Genomic DNA, 16,802 nt, shown 5'->3' on the forward strand with positions numbered 1-16,802 from the left:
TCGGCTCCGACAATGAGGACTGACCTGCGGTTCCGAGCCACATCATGCGGCAGGAATAGGTATAAATATCCTCTTATGTAGCAACTTTGTATTTCTGACACGAGGATGCTTACAGGTTATTGCAGTTAAGCCAAGCCAAGCCTGACAGCATTGTGTGTTACCTACCTTGAAATAGTGCCACGCATTATGTTCCCCGAACCGGCCGCATTCCGAATTCGGGTCATTAACCGAGGAGTGACTCGTAAGTCTCTATTCGTCATATTAAGGCATCATCATACTGAACATAAATCGACGAGAAACTACGGGACCTGACTTGTTAACATAATGGTATAAGTAGATTATAATGAAACTTGTATGCGGTGACGGGATATGTGTAGATATAGAGACCATTACCCTCCAGCCAGGGTTTCCGTAATTTCATAATAGCTAGGTACCTACATCCGTCAAGCTGACAAGACCGGTCACTCTGGATTTTGGTATTGTCCTTCTATCATTTTTTCATCAAATTTAAGGTCTGGTGAGATTGACATTCTGATATCCTTTTATGACATTTTCAGCTACTCCCGGCCTTCAGCTCCTAACCTTGTTCGGAAAAAGAATGCAGGTCAAAGCCTACTTTTCTATCATCCCGCAGTACATAGGCTAATAATAACCGGACTTATAGTCACACAAGCGGGAATTGCGTACATGGTACCATAACATTTAGGGGAAGAGGGAAACCTGACCGCCCTGTTCGAGTTTCCCATCTGAATAAGCGGGAATATGCATTCTTTGGCTCTCTGCTAAATTCACTAATACCGAGGACAGAATAAGCGTCGTGTATCCGTGTATCCATCCACGGCTCTGGGTCAATTTGGCTGGCACACCGCATGAGCCACAGACTTATCCTGGACAAATATTTGAGCCTCATTGTAGACGATTCGCCCATCCGCCAGAACGGTTTGGCTGCTTATGGCTTCGGTAAGCTTCCGAGGGGTTCAAGATCTAAAGTCTCCACCTCAAATCGATGCGAACCGACGAACCGACCCCCACAGACACCCGTGAAGATGGGGTGGAAAGCTTCCTATTTCGGCAGCAACGTGGATAATAATTCGATTAATACATATGCGAGAACTATGTAATCTGATGGTCTGGTCTATTAGAACGGTTTATCTATCAGTCCCTACCTGGCGACCTAACTTTACCTGGGGTACGATAGATACTCTTTGGTGGGGGCGGAATATCTCAACCTTTCCACCATATTCATCTCGTCTATATATTTATCTACACTACACTCGACTGCTAGGTATCTAACAAAATCTACGCGTGCGAGACGATTTTAAATCACATCTTAGATAAATACCATAAAAATACCAAGTTAGGGATATCAACTAACCCCTCATTGTTTCGGATATAAGGCTTACAATAGTCATCTCTCCACGTCATACATCCACTATACAGCATCAGATTAGTCGCCGTGATGGGCCAACCAATAGTAGCATATTATCACTGAATCTTTGTTGTGCATATTGATCATCAATCTCATACCAAACTCCCGTATAGCTATTCGTCCTTTCTAGATACATCGCGTTCCCATTTGTATATATAGATGGACGTCAATTTCAGGGATTGTCGTATTCGCAAACCCCTGACCTGCTGGCTGTATACCATGAGCACGAAGTATAACCCCAACAAGGCATATATAGAGGGTATTAATAGATTGTCGATGAATCACGATATGTGACGTAAATCTGGCTTGATGTTTTTAAATCGGTATGCTGTACCTCCTATGTAAGCATATATTGACTTCGATGATGCTTAAACTGATACATGGCCTCTTAATCTAAACCACTTATAATATATGTCTAATATATACGTTGTATCTTTAGTAAACTTATAATGTGCTTTAGTCACGAGGACTAAGAGTGACCCAAATTACTCCTGTCTTTGCTGTACGAATCTTATGGAGAATCCTGAGTCTCGGTACTCGGTACAGGGAGGCAGTAAATGATCCATAGTATCATCAACAAGGCAATATATATAAGTATAACTTAGCTACCTACTTAATACAATCGTCATATATTCCGCTGATCTAACGTTAGTTACCAATGATCGTCTCATTGCAACACAGATATCATGTAACAAAGCTCCTCATAAACATAAACGGATACCAAACTTCGTACACTTACTTGGCTAACTAGCGGACATGATATATAATTAATGTAAGGCTTACGTATCAAAATGGGTTGTCGTTAACTGCTATGGCTCATGATGTGGCGTATGGAGCGCGCCACTTGATGTTGCCGTGTCCCTTTTCTTTTAGCTAGCCGTCAGCTAAAGATAGCTCTCTAAGCTCGCTTCATATTGCCTAGATACTTTCCCACAACTAGAAGCTACGGCGAGATATTATTTATCTATCATTATAGTATATTGAACCTTTCTCCGGTATCTGGAGCCATTTGATTATCTTGGGTATATTTAATACCACCAACTTCTGATGCTCACGCCTTACGGCGATAGGATAAAGTCACTGTGTAATAGAGTAGCTCGTCTATGACCTCTAACACTGACTTTTGGAGTAAAATGTCATGTCCCAAAGTAAGACCATGTGTCATCATTTTGACCGCTTCCGCTGGACCTAGAGAGTAATATCGCACTGTTGTCCACCGAGTGAAGAGTAACAACACTGGGCCCTGCAGTAATTCAAAAAAAGAAGTCCTCGTGACAAGCGCTTATGCTCCGCTTACCCCCTTAAATCACCTCCTGAGTGTTTCGTGGCGGCCTTGCCCAGACATCCTTAACGTTGGTACCAGAAGAGCGAATACGATATGCCAGTAATGGAGATCACAAGACCCAACTACGGCCACCTTAAAGGTTCCTTTAGCTACCTAATGAATCATAGGTAGACGATCACCAATGCCCAGAAGTGAACGCTTAATGTCACTAGATGCAGGTCGGTATCCTTCGTATTAACGAGTCTGCAAGAGCGCCACTGGAGACATTTAGGTCGAAAATGAGTGTCTCGGATTGCGAATCAGGTAGGACATCTAACTAGGAAGATACTAGATTCACGGCTACCATCCCGATCTACCCATAGTTTAAGCACAACGTCAAAGGCGCCAAAAGACGCGACAGAAGGCCGATCATAAAAGAGGCCTAGCTAATAACGGAAAGCCGAGGCGACTCGTCTCTCAAGCACTATATTGATGGATGGCCAGTTTCATCCGGGGACTTCGGAACTCGGGAACCTCCAGTTGTTTAACTTCAACAGAGGTACTTGCAGATAGATTAGGTATTTACTAATCAACTCTCGAGCATATGGACTCTCGTCGGGTCGTTTACACCGGAGTCTGCCCCTAGCAAGTTTATTCCTGTTCTAAGCATCAGTACCACCAAAACTATTAATACTTCCGTGCCTAGAATGTACACGGAATATTTGATTTTTAATTACGTTTCTGAGGCTAGTTCAAGTAATAACTGACCTCTATCAACACGGATAATGTGAGTTGGACTATGGGCATATCTCAATCTCCAGCTATCAATATCATTTTCGTCAGGCTACATGTAATCGGATATCTTTTCCGCTCAGACCAAATATTGAGGTTCGTCGAACGGGGAAGAAAGGCTATGCACGAAATCAATTTATGACCTCGCCAGGGATGACGATCAGCAGGTATGCAGGTGGCAGAGGCCAATCGGAGTACGCTGGATTGGCATACGCCGGCACACTACTTACTAGTTTCAGGAAGTACTCAACTCCGTATTTACGAAAGTTGGAATGGATGCATATCTGCCTTGCGCTGCGTAATCTTGTTTCACTAAGATCCTGTATCTTTGGCAGCCAATGTATTGGAACCCTCAATGAGGTTCCCAAAGGAACACGGTCAAAACGTTAGTGTTCTGTAGTGATACGTAGTAAAAGAATGTAGGTCTCCCTCTTAGAGACGTCTATTGGTGTGATAAATATGAAGTTGATCTTTCGGTGTTCTATTGGACGCAATACTAATAACACACAGTAAAGATCTAAGGCTCCCGCGTCAGTCGTCTCGAGTGGGCAGAGGTAATTGGCTTTTGTTCTAGTTGAATGTCTGTAAGCAAAGTCTACGCGGTATACATGGAGGCTTAAAACTTGAAGTTCATGTACCCGAATATAGAGCATCCTATACTAGATTCAAAAATTGGTATAATAGTGTTTGAAAAGGTAATCTTGGCAGCGGTTCCCGGCGAAATTTCTTAGCAACACTTCGTGAATATAGCCTAGAGGTGGAAAATCTACTAGGGCATCTCTTATAACCACCCGAACTCCCCAGTTTCCCCGTTCTATTTAACCAAATCGGTATGGTTCCGTATATGTATACGTTTTGGATGTCTTTAGCAAGTTGGAGAAGCGGAGACATCTCACCTGTGTTCAAAACAGGAAGTCAAACCTTTTTAAGCAATGTTCCCTGTATACTATGGGTCTGATGGTAGGATCGAATGAATTATATGCGCTCCAATGGAATGGCCACCACCCCTCTTGATAGTATCATTAGCAATGGAAATGCGATGCACTCAAGGGGAAGAAGTATGGTTAGATACGCAATATAGGGGACGACTTAAATAAATAGAGTTATATAAGAATGCTAAGCTCTTCCAAAATGACGAGTAGGTATAGATTTTATCAAGTCGGCTAATCTAAGCCTTGATGCAAATCATATACTACCCAGTTGAAAAGGCCCGAGATTTATAGTAGATCATCATGTTCTTCGCCAGAGGAAGACTCATCACGGCCCTGCTCGGCGTTGTATCTTGTCTCTTGATCAGCCCGGCCACAGCTTTTACCAACCCGATCCGCCGGCCTGGAGGCAGTGATCCTCAAATCTCATATTCAGGTGGATACTACTACTTCTTGTCTACGTCGTGGACGAACGTGCAGATCTCGCGGGCTACGACAATTGATGGTCTCAAGACAGCCACGCCGAAGGTCATCTACAGCTCGACCGGTACGTATGAAAACATCCCGTGTTGTTATTTTCGAACCTCCTTTATATAATGGTTTCGAAATACGGTGGCTAACGCTCAGTAGTAAGTGTGATAACTTTATCATTTCGACTCACTCGAACACGGTAGAGATTCTGGAATTGTAGGATTGCAATGCTGATATGAAATCTTTTCATACATTAGGAAGCGAGCCGCTGCTGTAACGTCTGGGCGCCTGAGACTCACTATCTCAACGGAGTGTGGTATGTTTATTTCACGGCGGGCAATGAGGAAAACCTCGACGGACAGAACCTGCACGTTCTAAAGGGTGAGCATCTCTTCTATTACTCCGCGTTTCTCTTAAACCTCGGGCATGCCAAACGCATTGAAGGGAAATATGATAAGGTGACTTCTCGTTTTGAAACTCTAAGTCTCCTATACGCCGATGAAATGATATGTGTTACCACTAACTCCTCAGCAGGCGGTCCTACACCATGGGATGATTTCACTTACGCCGGGAAGCTCACTAATGAATGGTCTATTGATGGAACCGTTGTACGATTCAATGAATGGGGTAACTACCTGGCTTCCTCGTGCTTCCACGGAGTACAATACCAGTCACTATGTATGCAGAAGTTAGGGGATGATAATGTGTCACTAAAGGGCAGCATCTCGGTCATCTCGCAACCGACTGAGTCGTGGGAACGCAGCGGAACACCTGTAAACGAGGGCCCCGCTGCCCTGTACATCCAAGAAACGGGGAAGACATATATTGTATACTCAGCCAACTATTGCTGGACGCCCGACTACTGCCTCGCGACACTCGAGTGGGACGGCAAAACAGATCCGGCCTCTGCTGCTGCTTGGAAAAAGTCCTCCGGCTGCGTTTTCAAAGGCGGTGTCAATGGCCACTACGGCACCGGTCACAATAGCTTCTTCCGCAGCCCCGACGGATCGCAAACTTGGAACGTTTACCATGCCACCTCTAATAGCAACGGAGCTTGCGATGATAGCCGTTACACCATGGTTCAAGTCCTGGGCAGCGATTCAGACGGATCGCCGAACTTCGGTACGCCCGTTGCTCTCAACTATAATTCTGCCGAGCCTCGTTAGTCATTGACGGCTATTATATGACATGGCATTCAGCAGGTACGCTCCGTTTCTGCTACAGGATGAGTCTTTGTTGTTTAACGGTGGTGGTCTGGTAAGGCATCTATTTTAGAATAGTAAGGGCTGAGAGGGTCTATACTGAGACATAGTTGACGAATCTAATTCCTCGTATGTATACCTAGGTAACCTAGGTACTTATGGTCTCTGGTGAGCAGACTGCGGGACGTTTCGTGAAACAAGAAATCTATTTCCTCGTCTTAATTTTCTTCTGATGACACAAGTGACTTTTAAGAACCTAACTGGACAAACAGAAGGCCTGAGGCCAAGAAGTCTTCATTTACTAGCTAAGTATGATGCATATTTCGATATGAGAATGAAGCTTAATGATAAATCATATATTAGCATTGAGGCAAGTATAGAAGACAAAATCATAGGTGCTTTGGAGCCAAATCATATCGTTTAACCGCTTACGAACCACATCAAATCTATTATATACGTATAAGCTAATATCGCCATGGCCTAGGCTACCTATCAACCTACTAGAAGTATGATGCAATACTTAGTAAGTTTGCAACGAAACTTGTCATATGAGGGCCTATTCTATAGCCAAAATTAACTCTCAAAATAAGTAGGTAATCTTATTATATTAGACTTAAACACCATTTCCGGGACTGACAAAATGCCACGTAGATATTATGAGTATTTCCAGAAGACATGTATAATTAGGTAGCCAAAAAAAACTACTAACTAGTAGTCAGTAGATAGAAACAAACGCAAGGGATTAGTCTTTCGTGAGTACTTAAGGGTTACCGTAACACTGCCTAATATATTAAGTCAAACACTTTGAACGAGGAAATTAGACAGCATTTCGTATCATCCAAGATATCAAATCTCGTTGAACATATACAGGTACCTACAGTAATAGGCAACTGTCATGGGGACGGGCCCAGTATTATCCATCAACTCCTCTCAAGACCATTCCTAAAATAGCATATTTCGAGTCCTTTAACGTCTCGATTTGTTGATATAAGTGGAGTACTTACCGTAGTACGCTTACGCACGACGACACAATATAGGGTTAGAAGGCCTCCTTAATACACTTTAAATACAGATAAATATTCAATATTTATCCTAGAGAGGTATCAGCCTAGATGAATATAAATATTCTAGCTATAGCTTTTATAACTCGAGCCCATCTTAGGATGCTATGAAACTGTGAGGATACGAACAATGAGTAAGACCACGACTCTATTATAACACGAAGAGCTATAACCCTAACGAGATAGCTAAGACCAGGCCTTCAATATAACTAGAAGTCCTCTGTCTTAGATATATTGATAGTCTAGAGGTTTCATAGGCTGGCAGAATAGACATTTGGAGAAACATTCTCATAGAATAGGACTAGGCCTGGCCCTATGGGTAGAATAGACGAAAACTAAGTCAAACTTCAATATGAGTGCTACTAGTAGTATAACGAGTAGGTGACTTGCTCTAGAATCCGGGCAAACCAAGCCCAAGATAGACTCCGGCTTTCCTATAGGGATCCATTGTCTTTTCAGATTTAACTTAAGCCTTATCAACGAACACAGTAGTTAGTGTATCTTCTAGTGTATTAGTTAGAGGCATGGAAACAGTAAGATTTGAAAGCCATTATTAAACAGTAGTACTATAGTCGAAGACTCTTCCCAATAGACTTGGAGAGACACATGTCGCTTACAATTTTTATTCGTGTTTACGGTGTCTATCCTTGAGAGCCTTACACGAAGTACATTGGTACATGTTCGGTGTGATCAATGTTACCTAGTTGCAGAAGAGACGGACCTATGGGAAGTAGATACCACGAAAATACTACATGGCCAAGAAATTCCGATATGTTGTGATTGGTGTGACGAAAGAGGGGGCGCGACCTGGATAACGAGCTGAGCCGCGATCTAAACCCCCTATTGAGCGCCACCTACGTTTAGATTTACAGATACTTAGTGGATATCACCCCCTCATCTAGTATTGAAGATGTTCCGGTGCATGAACAAGATCCCCAAAGACACCCAGTTATTAGATCTTTCTAAGACACTAGGGACTAAGATTAGAAGTGCTAGCTATTGGCCTACATATCGCTTCCGTTTCCAGTCCCCCCGAGCAGTTTGATAGTATACGGAGCCGATAGTATCGGATCAAGATGGCAAGGCTCTGCTATTGCTGAGGGCGCAGCACTGGTATAACAACTGCCCCCACTGCCAATCTATCACCGTACGAACCCAAATACTACCTACGTGCTTCCATCTGTACCATACAATCGCTACCTGAAAATCCGAATGTAGGTCAAATGCTTACAGTTTACCTATATATAGCAAATTCTCAGTATCATAGCCCCAAGCCCCCAAAGTCCTAACTAGTTTTGATCGCGTGGGCAATGGAATTCTAGTAGTATATATCTTGTTCCATATTCCCACACTTAGCATTGTTGGTTTTAAGTTTTACGGCTCTCTCATCTTGGCCTTTATAAGACATACCTTTCCAATGGTTGTTTTCCGCTTCTTTTCCCGTCCCGTAGAATTGAATCCTTGCTGACATCCACAGCTAGGCTATTCGTCATCAACACCACGGGGTAGACACGGATCCCGACAAGGCAAATGGTTTGCAAGGACGCCTTTCATTTCAATCCCAAGCTTCTGACCGAAATTATCCAATTGGCTCCTGTCACGTTATACACCTTAGGTATTGACTTTGTTGAAGGGTATTGCATGATCCCTACGAATCTAGCCTTGTCCTTGTTCACCGGGGGTACCGTCGCCAGAAATGGGTCGCAATGAAGGTAGGCAACCACCGTCAGTCCTTCACCCACACCCCTTCAAGAGAAGTGGCTGCCTTTAATCCGCTTTGCTCGTTCGTCACAATCGCTGCTGCGATTAATGCATGTTGACATTCCACTCAACTTCTGGGTTGAGTGTTACTAAAGGGACGAGGAAGACGTGGCATAAGCGATGATGCGGCAACAGTTCCCTGAAGCCAGTTTCCGAGCTTTCGATCCTCAATAATAGGGCAACTAGTGTGTATAAGGGAAATGGGAGAAGGGAATATGCATGCACGTCCGTTGATGTGCCAAACCCCGCTGGTTCGCCTACACCTATGTGGACATCCCGACTACCAGGTCCCTTCCGTATCCACTGATGTCCCTTCAAGAGAAAGGAGGGGTGGTGAATTGGTCGAAATGGAGCCGCTCGCTCGCGTACTTGTATAAAATACTTGGTAACAGGGCCATGGTTATATTAGTCGGAGGCCCTTCTTGGATGAAGTAGAGCGAGCGCACTATTCCTTTTGGTACGGACAATAATAACGATCATTGGAATTGCCTGCCAACATGAATTCATCCCACCACACTTACTCTAACGATATCCACGAAATGCCCGTATCAATGGGCAGTGATTTTGCTAGTATCATGTCGGCACCGGGGGTCTATAAGCACCATGAAGCATATAGCGACGAGCGGTCGCCTACTCTCTTGGAGGAACCGTCCAGTCCTAAAAGCATAAACAGACCTTGCTTGTCAGTACTATCTAGTCCTGTGGAGTTATAAACCTAACCTGTTCTCTTAGACTGCAAAAGGGCGTAATAGAAAAATGCTATAAGAGTCGTTTTTATAGCAGGGCTGTCGAGTTCTATCTCCTCGAAAACGACCCCACGTCGTTTAAAAATTGCCGCTGTCTCATGGAAAATTGCCCGCAACGCAGTTTCACCGACGCCAGATATATGTTACTGCACCTAAAGGATTGTAAATACTTCTCGCAAGGGATTTATCGATGTCCAACAGTATGTTACAGTGTGGGTTCATGTTGCCCCCCCTTTTTTCGTACATTTCCTGTCTCCGGGTATTTCGTTCAAGTTAATTAAATGAGTCGATCCTCGCGAAATATAACCAAACACCCTTGATGTCAGAGAGAATAAAGTGCTAACTGTTATCACACAAGTGCAACGACGCCGAAAAATTCCAAACAACCTCCAACAAGAAGTGCTCGTGGGATCGGCCAAACATGAGACAAAGACTCCAAAATACATTCAAGGCTACGGTAGATACAGTCAAGGGTATCGTCAGTCCTCGGTCAATCTCGAGGATTCCCTTTAGACATTGTAAAGAATGTGGTCAGACAGTAGCGCATAAAGAAGATCCGTCCCAATGGCCCGGAGTAGGTGGCAGTCGATGCTCGACTAGTCCCATTTTCGACCCTGACGAAATCCGGATACCACTAGAGATGAATGATACGCAAGTAAGAGGAGAACTCATGGCGGATACACCACTGGTTGAACTACAAGCAGCATCTTTACCTTTGGACCATAGGGATGCGGCGTTAGATCATTTTAATCACGGCGAGGTTTCTGATTACTCCTGCATTGTTTCGAACTGTTCTTCTTCTTCTCCCAATCCGCTCATTGAGCTATCTTCTGTTAGCCCATCTATGACCCGTTCTGCCGATGTGTCGCCAACAACCTCTGCTGAGTCTTCATTGTCAGCTTCCAGAAATGACTCCGAACATCAATGTCTACCAGCAGATAGTCAGTTCATTGAATTTCGAGAGAGAGCTCTCAACACAGAAGCAATACCCAACACCGGTAATCATATGAACCAAGCCTACAATACCTGGCAGCCGTCCTCCTTAACACAATTATACAACGCTCCACCCAGCCATCTGTCCATGCCTCCGATACCTCGCGATCAAAGAGGATTTCGCGAATCACGAGGCTATTCCCTAACTATCCAGACAAATCATTTGGAACCCGCTCTGAACCCTCCACTTTGGGGGGGTGTAGTGTGTCACAATGCTAGCAATCCAGAAGCTATGAATATTGTAGATTCATCAGCCCTCGGGAATATGCCACCACCTATGTCCTCGACGGGTATTCCATCATTTTCGAACATTGACGTATCCACTGGCATTGGGAGAAGAGATGCCCTCCTCAATGTCACGCTCTCTGACAGTCTTTTCTCCCCAGACTCAGCAATTCCGTCTTCAAGCACCGAACAATCGCCAAGTTCGGCATTGTCAGACTTGTCAAATGAAAGCCATCAGTGTCCCCATTGCGACTATAGGCCTACGGGCAAGAAAGAAAATGCTAGAGCGTATCTCAATAAGCACATGTCTACCCACGGGAGCCCTAGTTACAAGTGCGAGTACTGCGAAAGAGTCTACAGTCGACCAGACAATCGAGGCGTCCATGTCCGTAAACATCACAGGTCCCAAGATGATTGTAGGAAAAGGCGCAAGGAATCTGATAGTTCCGAGTCAGAAGACCATAGGAGGAAGAGAGTTCTATATGACGAATCGGGCCAGGAATACTTTTAACAATGGGACGCTTTCTACCCTCTGTACTTAGGTAATTTGAGTTACAAGCCCGATTTACATGGGCAATATTAACGATTCATGAATGATGACTACCACTCAGTTTACATCACGAGAGCCGCTTTACAAGTAACAATTCCCCCCTTTCGTCTACTAGTCATATGGCTATTCGCGATCTGCTACGACGGTGTCCTCCCTAGATGCGTGATAGATAATCGCTACGAAGTTCCTTGAAACTATACTTTTGACCAGCTAATTGAAGTCTCAAGATGATAAGAGACGTTGTGACTATTGATTCGTTAGATTTTCACCTGCCAATACGAGGAATACGCCAACAAGGAGTTCGTCCTGAATCTCGTAATTCTACTAGATGCTTTGGTCACTAGATACTTCAATCACTAAATGCTTCAATCATTAGATACTTCAGTCACTACCTAGATGTTTTAGTCACTAAATGCTTTAATCACTAGATATTTCATTCACTAGATGCTTTAGTCACTAGATGCTTCAGTCACTAAACGCTCCAGTCACTAAACGCTTCAGTCACTAGATGTTTCAGTCACTAGATGTTTCAGTTACTAGATACTTCAGTCACTAGATTTTTCAGTTACTAGATTTTTCAGTTACTAGATATTTCAGTCACTAAATGCTTTAGTCACTAAATGCTTCAGTTACTGGATGTTTCAGTCACTAGATACATTCCACATTAGTATAGTTTCCCGTGATCTTAGGCTTCATTTTCCGTTAACGCTACCGAAATCTCGTCTTGTTGCCGATCTACCTTCCCGTCCGATGTATAGGTGCGGCAGGCTTCAATTCCACATTTTCAGGGGTGTTTCAGGCAAGCCAGTTACACCAAGACTTGAACACCGCTAACTGAACTACTTTAACCGAACTACGTTGACACAAACACGTCAGGTACTTGAGACTCTTATGAACTATTGCTTCACGGATGCGTCAGTACCCTTACTTACAGGCTGTCAGCAGGGAACAGATGCCGCATTAGGTGGCAAGGCAGAGAGCCCTTGAGGGAACGCCCGGAAGGGACACAACGCAATGCCTAGGTACCTAGGTAGATAGTCACTAGGTAGGTATTCACTAGGTAGATATTCACTAGATAGGTATTCACTAGGTAGATAGTCACTAGATAGATAGTCACTAGCTAGGTAGTCACTAGGTAGGCATCTATGGATTGTCGTCTCTTCTAAACCTAACCCGTGTGAACGTGGATATAAAAAGGGGAGGCATGCCCACCCTTTCCAGCGAGAAATTCCTCTGGCAGACCACATCAACAGGTCTTAACATTAAAGATATTAATCTAAGTATTAATTCTTAACCTAAGTCTTTCCTACAGCCAAAGACGCTTTTACCATAAATAATAAATAAAACTTACCTATAGTGGGTTTGGACCCCCGAACGACCGGCCATCATGGACAAAAACAGGTAAGTGCTATATTGAGATATAAGCGCTATAGTACAGTGGCTAATGAGCGTTCGCAGCACCAGCACATCTTCCAACACCACCTACCTAAGCTCTTGGTTGTGTGTACATTCGGCTGTTCTTTGCAAGTAGAGCAAGGCCACACTACCTTAAACCCCCATGTTACGTCGCAGAGAGGTAACCCATTGCGTTGGGACGTATACTTCAAGCCGTGTCTTGCGACCCAACAACCCCTAGCAATTTCGGTCTCGCGCAACGAGAGCAACCACAATAATAGTCAAACATGGCAGAGGTGGCAAGCCAACCCAGGACAGGCAGCTCCTCAATATGTTTTGAACCCTCATGGCGCAGGTACCTAAGCTCTTGGTTGTGTGTGCATTCGGCTGTTCTTTGCAAGTAGAGCAAGGCCGCAATACGATCAAGCTCTTGATTATGCGTACATTCGGCTGTTCTTTGCAAGTAGAGCAAGGCCGCAATACGATCAAGCTCTTGATTATGCAAACATCGAGGCGCTTTAATGCAGCAAACGCGTACTCTAGGTATGCTGACCTGAGCTCTTAGTTGTGTGTGCATTCGGCTGTTCTTTGCAAGCAGAGCAAGGCCGCAATACGATAGAGCTCGGCAGTCGTTAGGATCCGAGACCTCTCTGCCGGTGGTATACGGTTCGCATCAAGGGGGTCTAGATGCTGTTTAAGGGTTGTTATTCGGCTCTCGATTTCCATACGGTTCGCATCAAGGGGGTCTGGATGCTGTTCAAGGGCGGGGGTCAAATGAGATAATAACTCATGAGGGCCACCTATTCTGTGTAGTTCGGCCGACATTCGAAGAGGGCAAATAACTATTGTTCATCCCCGTGGCTGAGGAATAGAGAGATGCCGCGCTCGAGCCGGTTGTTCGCTGTTGCGAAGGCACGCCGCTACTTAGCCCGTACGAACCGGTACTGAGTCCCAAGCCGCCATGATTATTACCGGAATCTAAGGTCTGGAGTTCCAGGAAGCTCGAGTCGAAAGCTGGCGTAAAGGTTGAGGGCATCGTAGGATGGCGCGCGCCGAAATGGGGCGAGTGGTTTGAAACACCGTGACTTGTGGCACCTCCTGCACGATAGTTGCTATCGAGGGGCGACGCTGAGGGTGTTCGACGCGGTGTTATTCGGCTCTCGATTTCCATACGGTTCGCATCAAGGGGGTCTAGATGCGGCTGTCGTGGAGTTGTTTTGTCTCTGTGGGGAGTCAAAGCTCTTCTCCATCTATCTACCAACCCAGGCCTTCACGATATGTATACCAGTCCTCATGATTCAAGCAGAAGATCATCCATATTCACAACACCATCGGAATAGGTGCGCGAGCCCAGCAACTCCAACGATATATCAACAATGGCAAACAGGCTCTGCATCACCCAGTAATCCATCGGCTTATACCTTCCCACAGCAGCCCACCCAGATTTGTCGGCCTACCAAAAGCGAGCCATAATACACAACATGACGGGATGATTCGTTTGCTCCCCCAACCCACCTTCACCAATTATATTGCCTCACGAGCCAGGATCCATTCCGGGGTCAGCTGTAAAGACTGATCTTCTTCCGTCAATGGCTTTCGAAAACTAACATAACACTAATAATAAAATATTATTCAAGTTAAACAAGTGAAATTCGTTTACACATAGCTACTGCGTGAATATATTGGTGTGTAGCACCACAAGCAAGTACCCCACGTCATACGTAGAATACCTACATAGTAGTGGAATGTGAGATGGGATCTGATAAAGGTGGGCACGATCCCGATGCCCCCCACGCCAAGAGAGCAGAGTTTAGAAGACAGGTAGGTATACTTAACGTCAGCCGGTTAGGAGCATAGGTAGTAGGTATCTTTCCGCAGCGTTTGTCAGTCCACCTAGTACGTAGGTATTCACATAGCTTAAAGCCATCCGAAAGTAAGCGTTTACATAGTGATTCGATCATAAAATCATTCATTTTTATCCTATTCGTCATCCCAAAGCCGCCGACTAATAATGATCGGCCTTGCTTGATCCCAAGGACCATTAATGGCATTTTTATACTTCTGAAGCCCGATGAGCCACCAACTGCACCCGCCCATGGCAACGACGGCGATGATAGCTGCTACCAGAACACCAAGGAGCCCACTTCTCCACGGCCATACGACATCCTTTTCTTCACCTACTATTAGGCCGACTCCACCTCCCGCTCCGATCACAAGTAGTATGGAGAGCGTAACGTGATACTTCCAGCTCCGATGTCTAGCGTAGCGTCTAAAGACGGGAAACAATCCAAACACCTCAATACTGAATAATGTGAGGCTGAAAACCTGCCCGGTAGAAGGTAGGCGAGATGCTAGCACCGTAGACGCCATCAGTGCTGCGTTAGTTGATAGGGAGGCTGGGAATTTCACGGGGCCTGAAGAGTAATCATAGAAGAATATGTTGATCGCCAAGAGCCAGAAAGACATGGCCCAGATGCTGTCAGATGACGTAGACCGAGTAAGGGACTTCAAGATAGGCGATAGACCTAAAAGGGTGAAGTAAATAAGAATAGCAGATTTAACGGTACTAAGGCGAAGGTTGGCTCTCCCGCTTCGAAGAGGAGATGAGGGACGATGGCTCGGCATATCGATGGACTCGGAGGATCTCCGGCCTACATTACTTGCTTGCGACATGCTGGACTGGAGGGAAATGGCAGAAGTGGAATGAGATTGCCGCATAGCGATTGGATTCCCCTGGGGGTATCGCTCTATGACCGCTAAATTCGTCACCGAGCTCGCGGCGGACTGGCTAATCCCCCCTGCGGCAAGGGAACGACCTCTCCTACTAGGCTCCCGTATCGAGCGGCTGCGATTACTGCGGCGCCGCTGCAGTACTTCGTCCTCGTCTTCCTGGCCTACCCAGAAGTCCCATAACAACCACCCCACGAACGTCGCAAAGCTGCCCCAACCTACGACGGCGACGGGGGACACGCGCTCTTGAAATATTCCGACGAAGCAGACGACGAATATGATGACGGAGCATACTTGCTGCAGGATGACGGTCGAGTCGGCGACGAGGGGCCAGAATTCATAGGGCTGGAGACGCGGGTTCCGCTGCAGGTTTTCTAGAAACGTGGCCTGGTCCGTGTAGTTATCTGGGTCTGGAAATAGCTGTTAACAGCGGCCGCAATGGGTGTCGTCAACCGAAGGGCCAAAGGGCAATTCCATACAAGATTGTTTGACCCATAATAATTTCTTCCAAGTGCGTCTCCGTCGCCTACTCCTGCTCCTGCTTCCGAGCTTGGAACTCTTGGAACTCATCTTTCGTGACCGCGACTCGGGGCGGCTTTCGTTAACACCATTGGACTCGAAGCCCGATTGTCGTCGCGAGGGTCGTACTGCATTGAAAGCGTCCTCGGGAGCTAGACGGGATCGATCAGTCCGTTGCGAATGGAACTCGATAGGTAGAGTGGCGGCGCGTGTTAACCCAGGTGGAGGTGCATCTCGTTCGCGCCTTGGTACCTCTGTTGTAGCAGCCGAGTCTGGATGGGAAGGATGAGACATCTCTAACTATGTGCGCGGCCAATTGATGAAGCGATATCTAATCCCGAGGCTACGGAGCGGGCTGTTCTACAGCCTCGCGATAGTATACATTGCTGCGAAGGATGATGATGTATGACCACATAAATTGCATAGGTGTACGGAATACGTAACCAGGCTTATGGGAAGGATGGATAAGTGTTTGCGACCCCAGATAAGACTTATCTGATAAGTTGATTCTTGGTGGAATCTTGTGCACGGACCAGTGCCAGTGCGAAGTAGCTAAGTCTATAAATCAACCATAACTAAAAGATAATCACCCGCAATGCCGAGACCCGTTATAGGTCCCCCTTATAACTCGAGGTGCACCTTCCAATCTAGTCCTTAGCTCTCGGCTGTTTTAAAGGATGAGGGAACCGACACGGCTGCACGGCTATCGCACTTAAGCTACTATAAACTCTAATT

The 16,802-nt window shown here is 45.5% G+C and overlaps 4 protein-coding genes across 4 annotated transcripts; 2 read left to right on the top strand and 2 right to left on the bottom strand.

Annotated features, from left to right (window-relative positions):
• Positions 1–4,717: 4,717 nt before the first annotated feature.
• F5Y00DRAFT_270992 (glycoside hydrolase family 43 protein) lies at positions 4,718–6,051 on the top strand (the record flags this gene model as incomplete). The annotated part of the gene is made up of 3 exons (XM_048012705.1): positions 4,718–4,961; positions 5,147–5,266; positions 5,420–6,051. The coding sequence occupies 3 exons, from the start codon at positions 4,718–4,720 to the stop codon at positions 6,049–6,051; spliced, it is 996 nt and encodes a 331-aa protein (XP_047863571.1).
• Positions 6,052–8,958: 2,907 nt separating this feature from the next.
• F5Y00DRAFT_270993 (uncharacterized protein) lies at positions 8,959–11,384 on the top strand (the record flags this gene model as incomplete). Its single annotated transcript, XM_048012706.1, has 3 exons — positions 8,959–9,591; positions 9,642–9,855; positions 10,014–11,384. The coding sequence occupies exons 1-3, from the start codon at positions 9,407–9,409 to the stop codon at positions 11,382–11,384; spliced, it is 1,770 nt and encodes a 589-aa protein (XP_047863572.1). The 5' UTR covers positions 8,959–9,406.
• A 1,913-nt stretch (positions 11,385–13,297) lies between these two features.
• F5Y00DRAFT_240739 (uncharacterized protein) lies at positions 13,298–14,017 on the bottom strand. The gene has a single exon (XM_048008282.1). The coding sequence runs from the start codon at positions 13,987–13,989 to the stop codon at positions 13,606–13,608; it is 384 nt and encodes a 127-aa protein (XP_047863573.1). The 5' UTR covers positions 13,990–14,017; the 3' UTR covers positions 13,298–13,605.
• Positions 14,018–14,224: 207 nt separating this feature from the next.
• On the bottom strand, positions 14,225–16,637 carry F5Y00DRAFT_240740 (GPI2-domain-containing protein). The gene is made up of 2 exons (XM_048008283.1): positions 16,028–16,637; positions 14,225–15,958 (listed from the first exon to the last, which is right to left on the bottom strand). The coding sequence occupies exons 1-2, from the start codon at positions 16,359–16,361 to the stop codon at positions 14,799–14,801; spliced, it is 1,494 nt and encodes a 497-aa protein (XP_047863574.1). The 5' UTR covers positions 16,362–16,637; the 3' UTR covers positions 14,225–14,798.
• Between the last annotated feature and the right edge of the window lie 165 nt (positions 16,638–16,802).

The sequence above is a fragment of the Daldinia vernicosa genome (genome assembly GCF_022497035.1).
Source record: "Daldinia vernicosa strain CBS 139.73 unplaced genomic scaffold F5Y00scaffold_32, whole genome shotgun sequence".
In the NCBI taxonomy this organism is placed as follows: Eukaryota; Fungi; Ascomycota; class Sordariomycetes; order Xylariales; family Hypoxylaceae; genus Daldinia; species Daldinia vernicosa.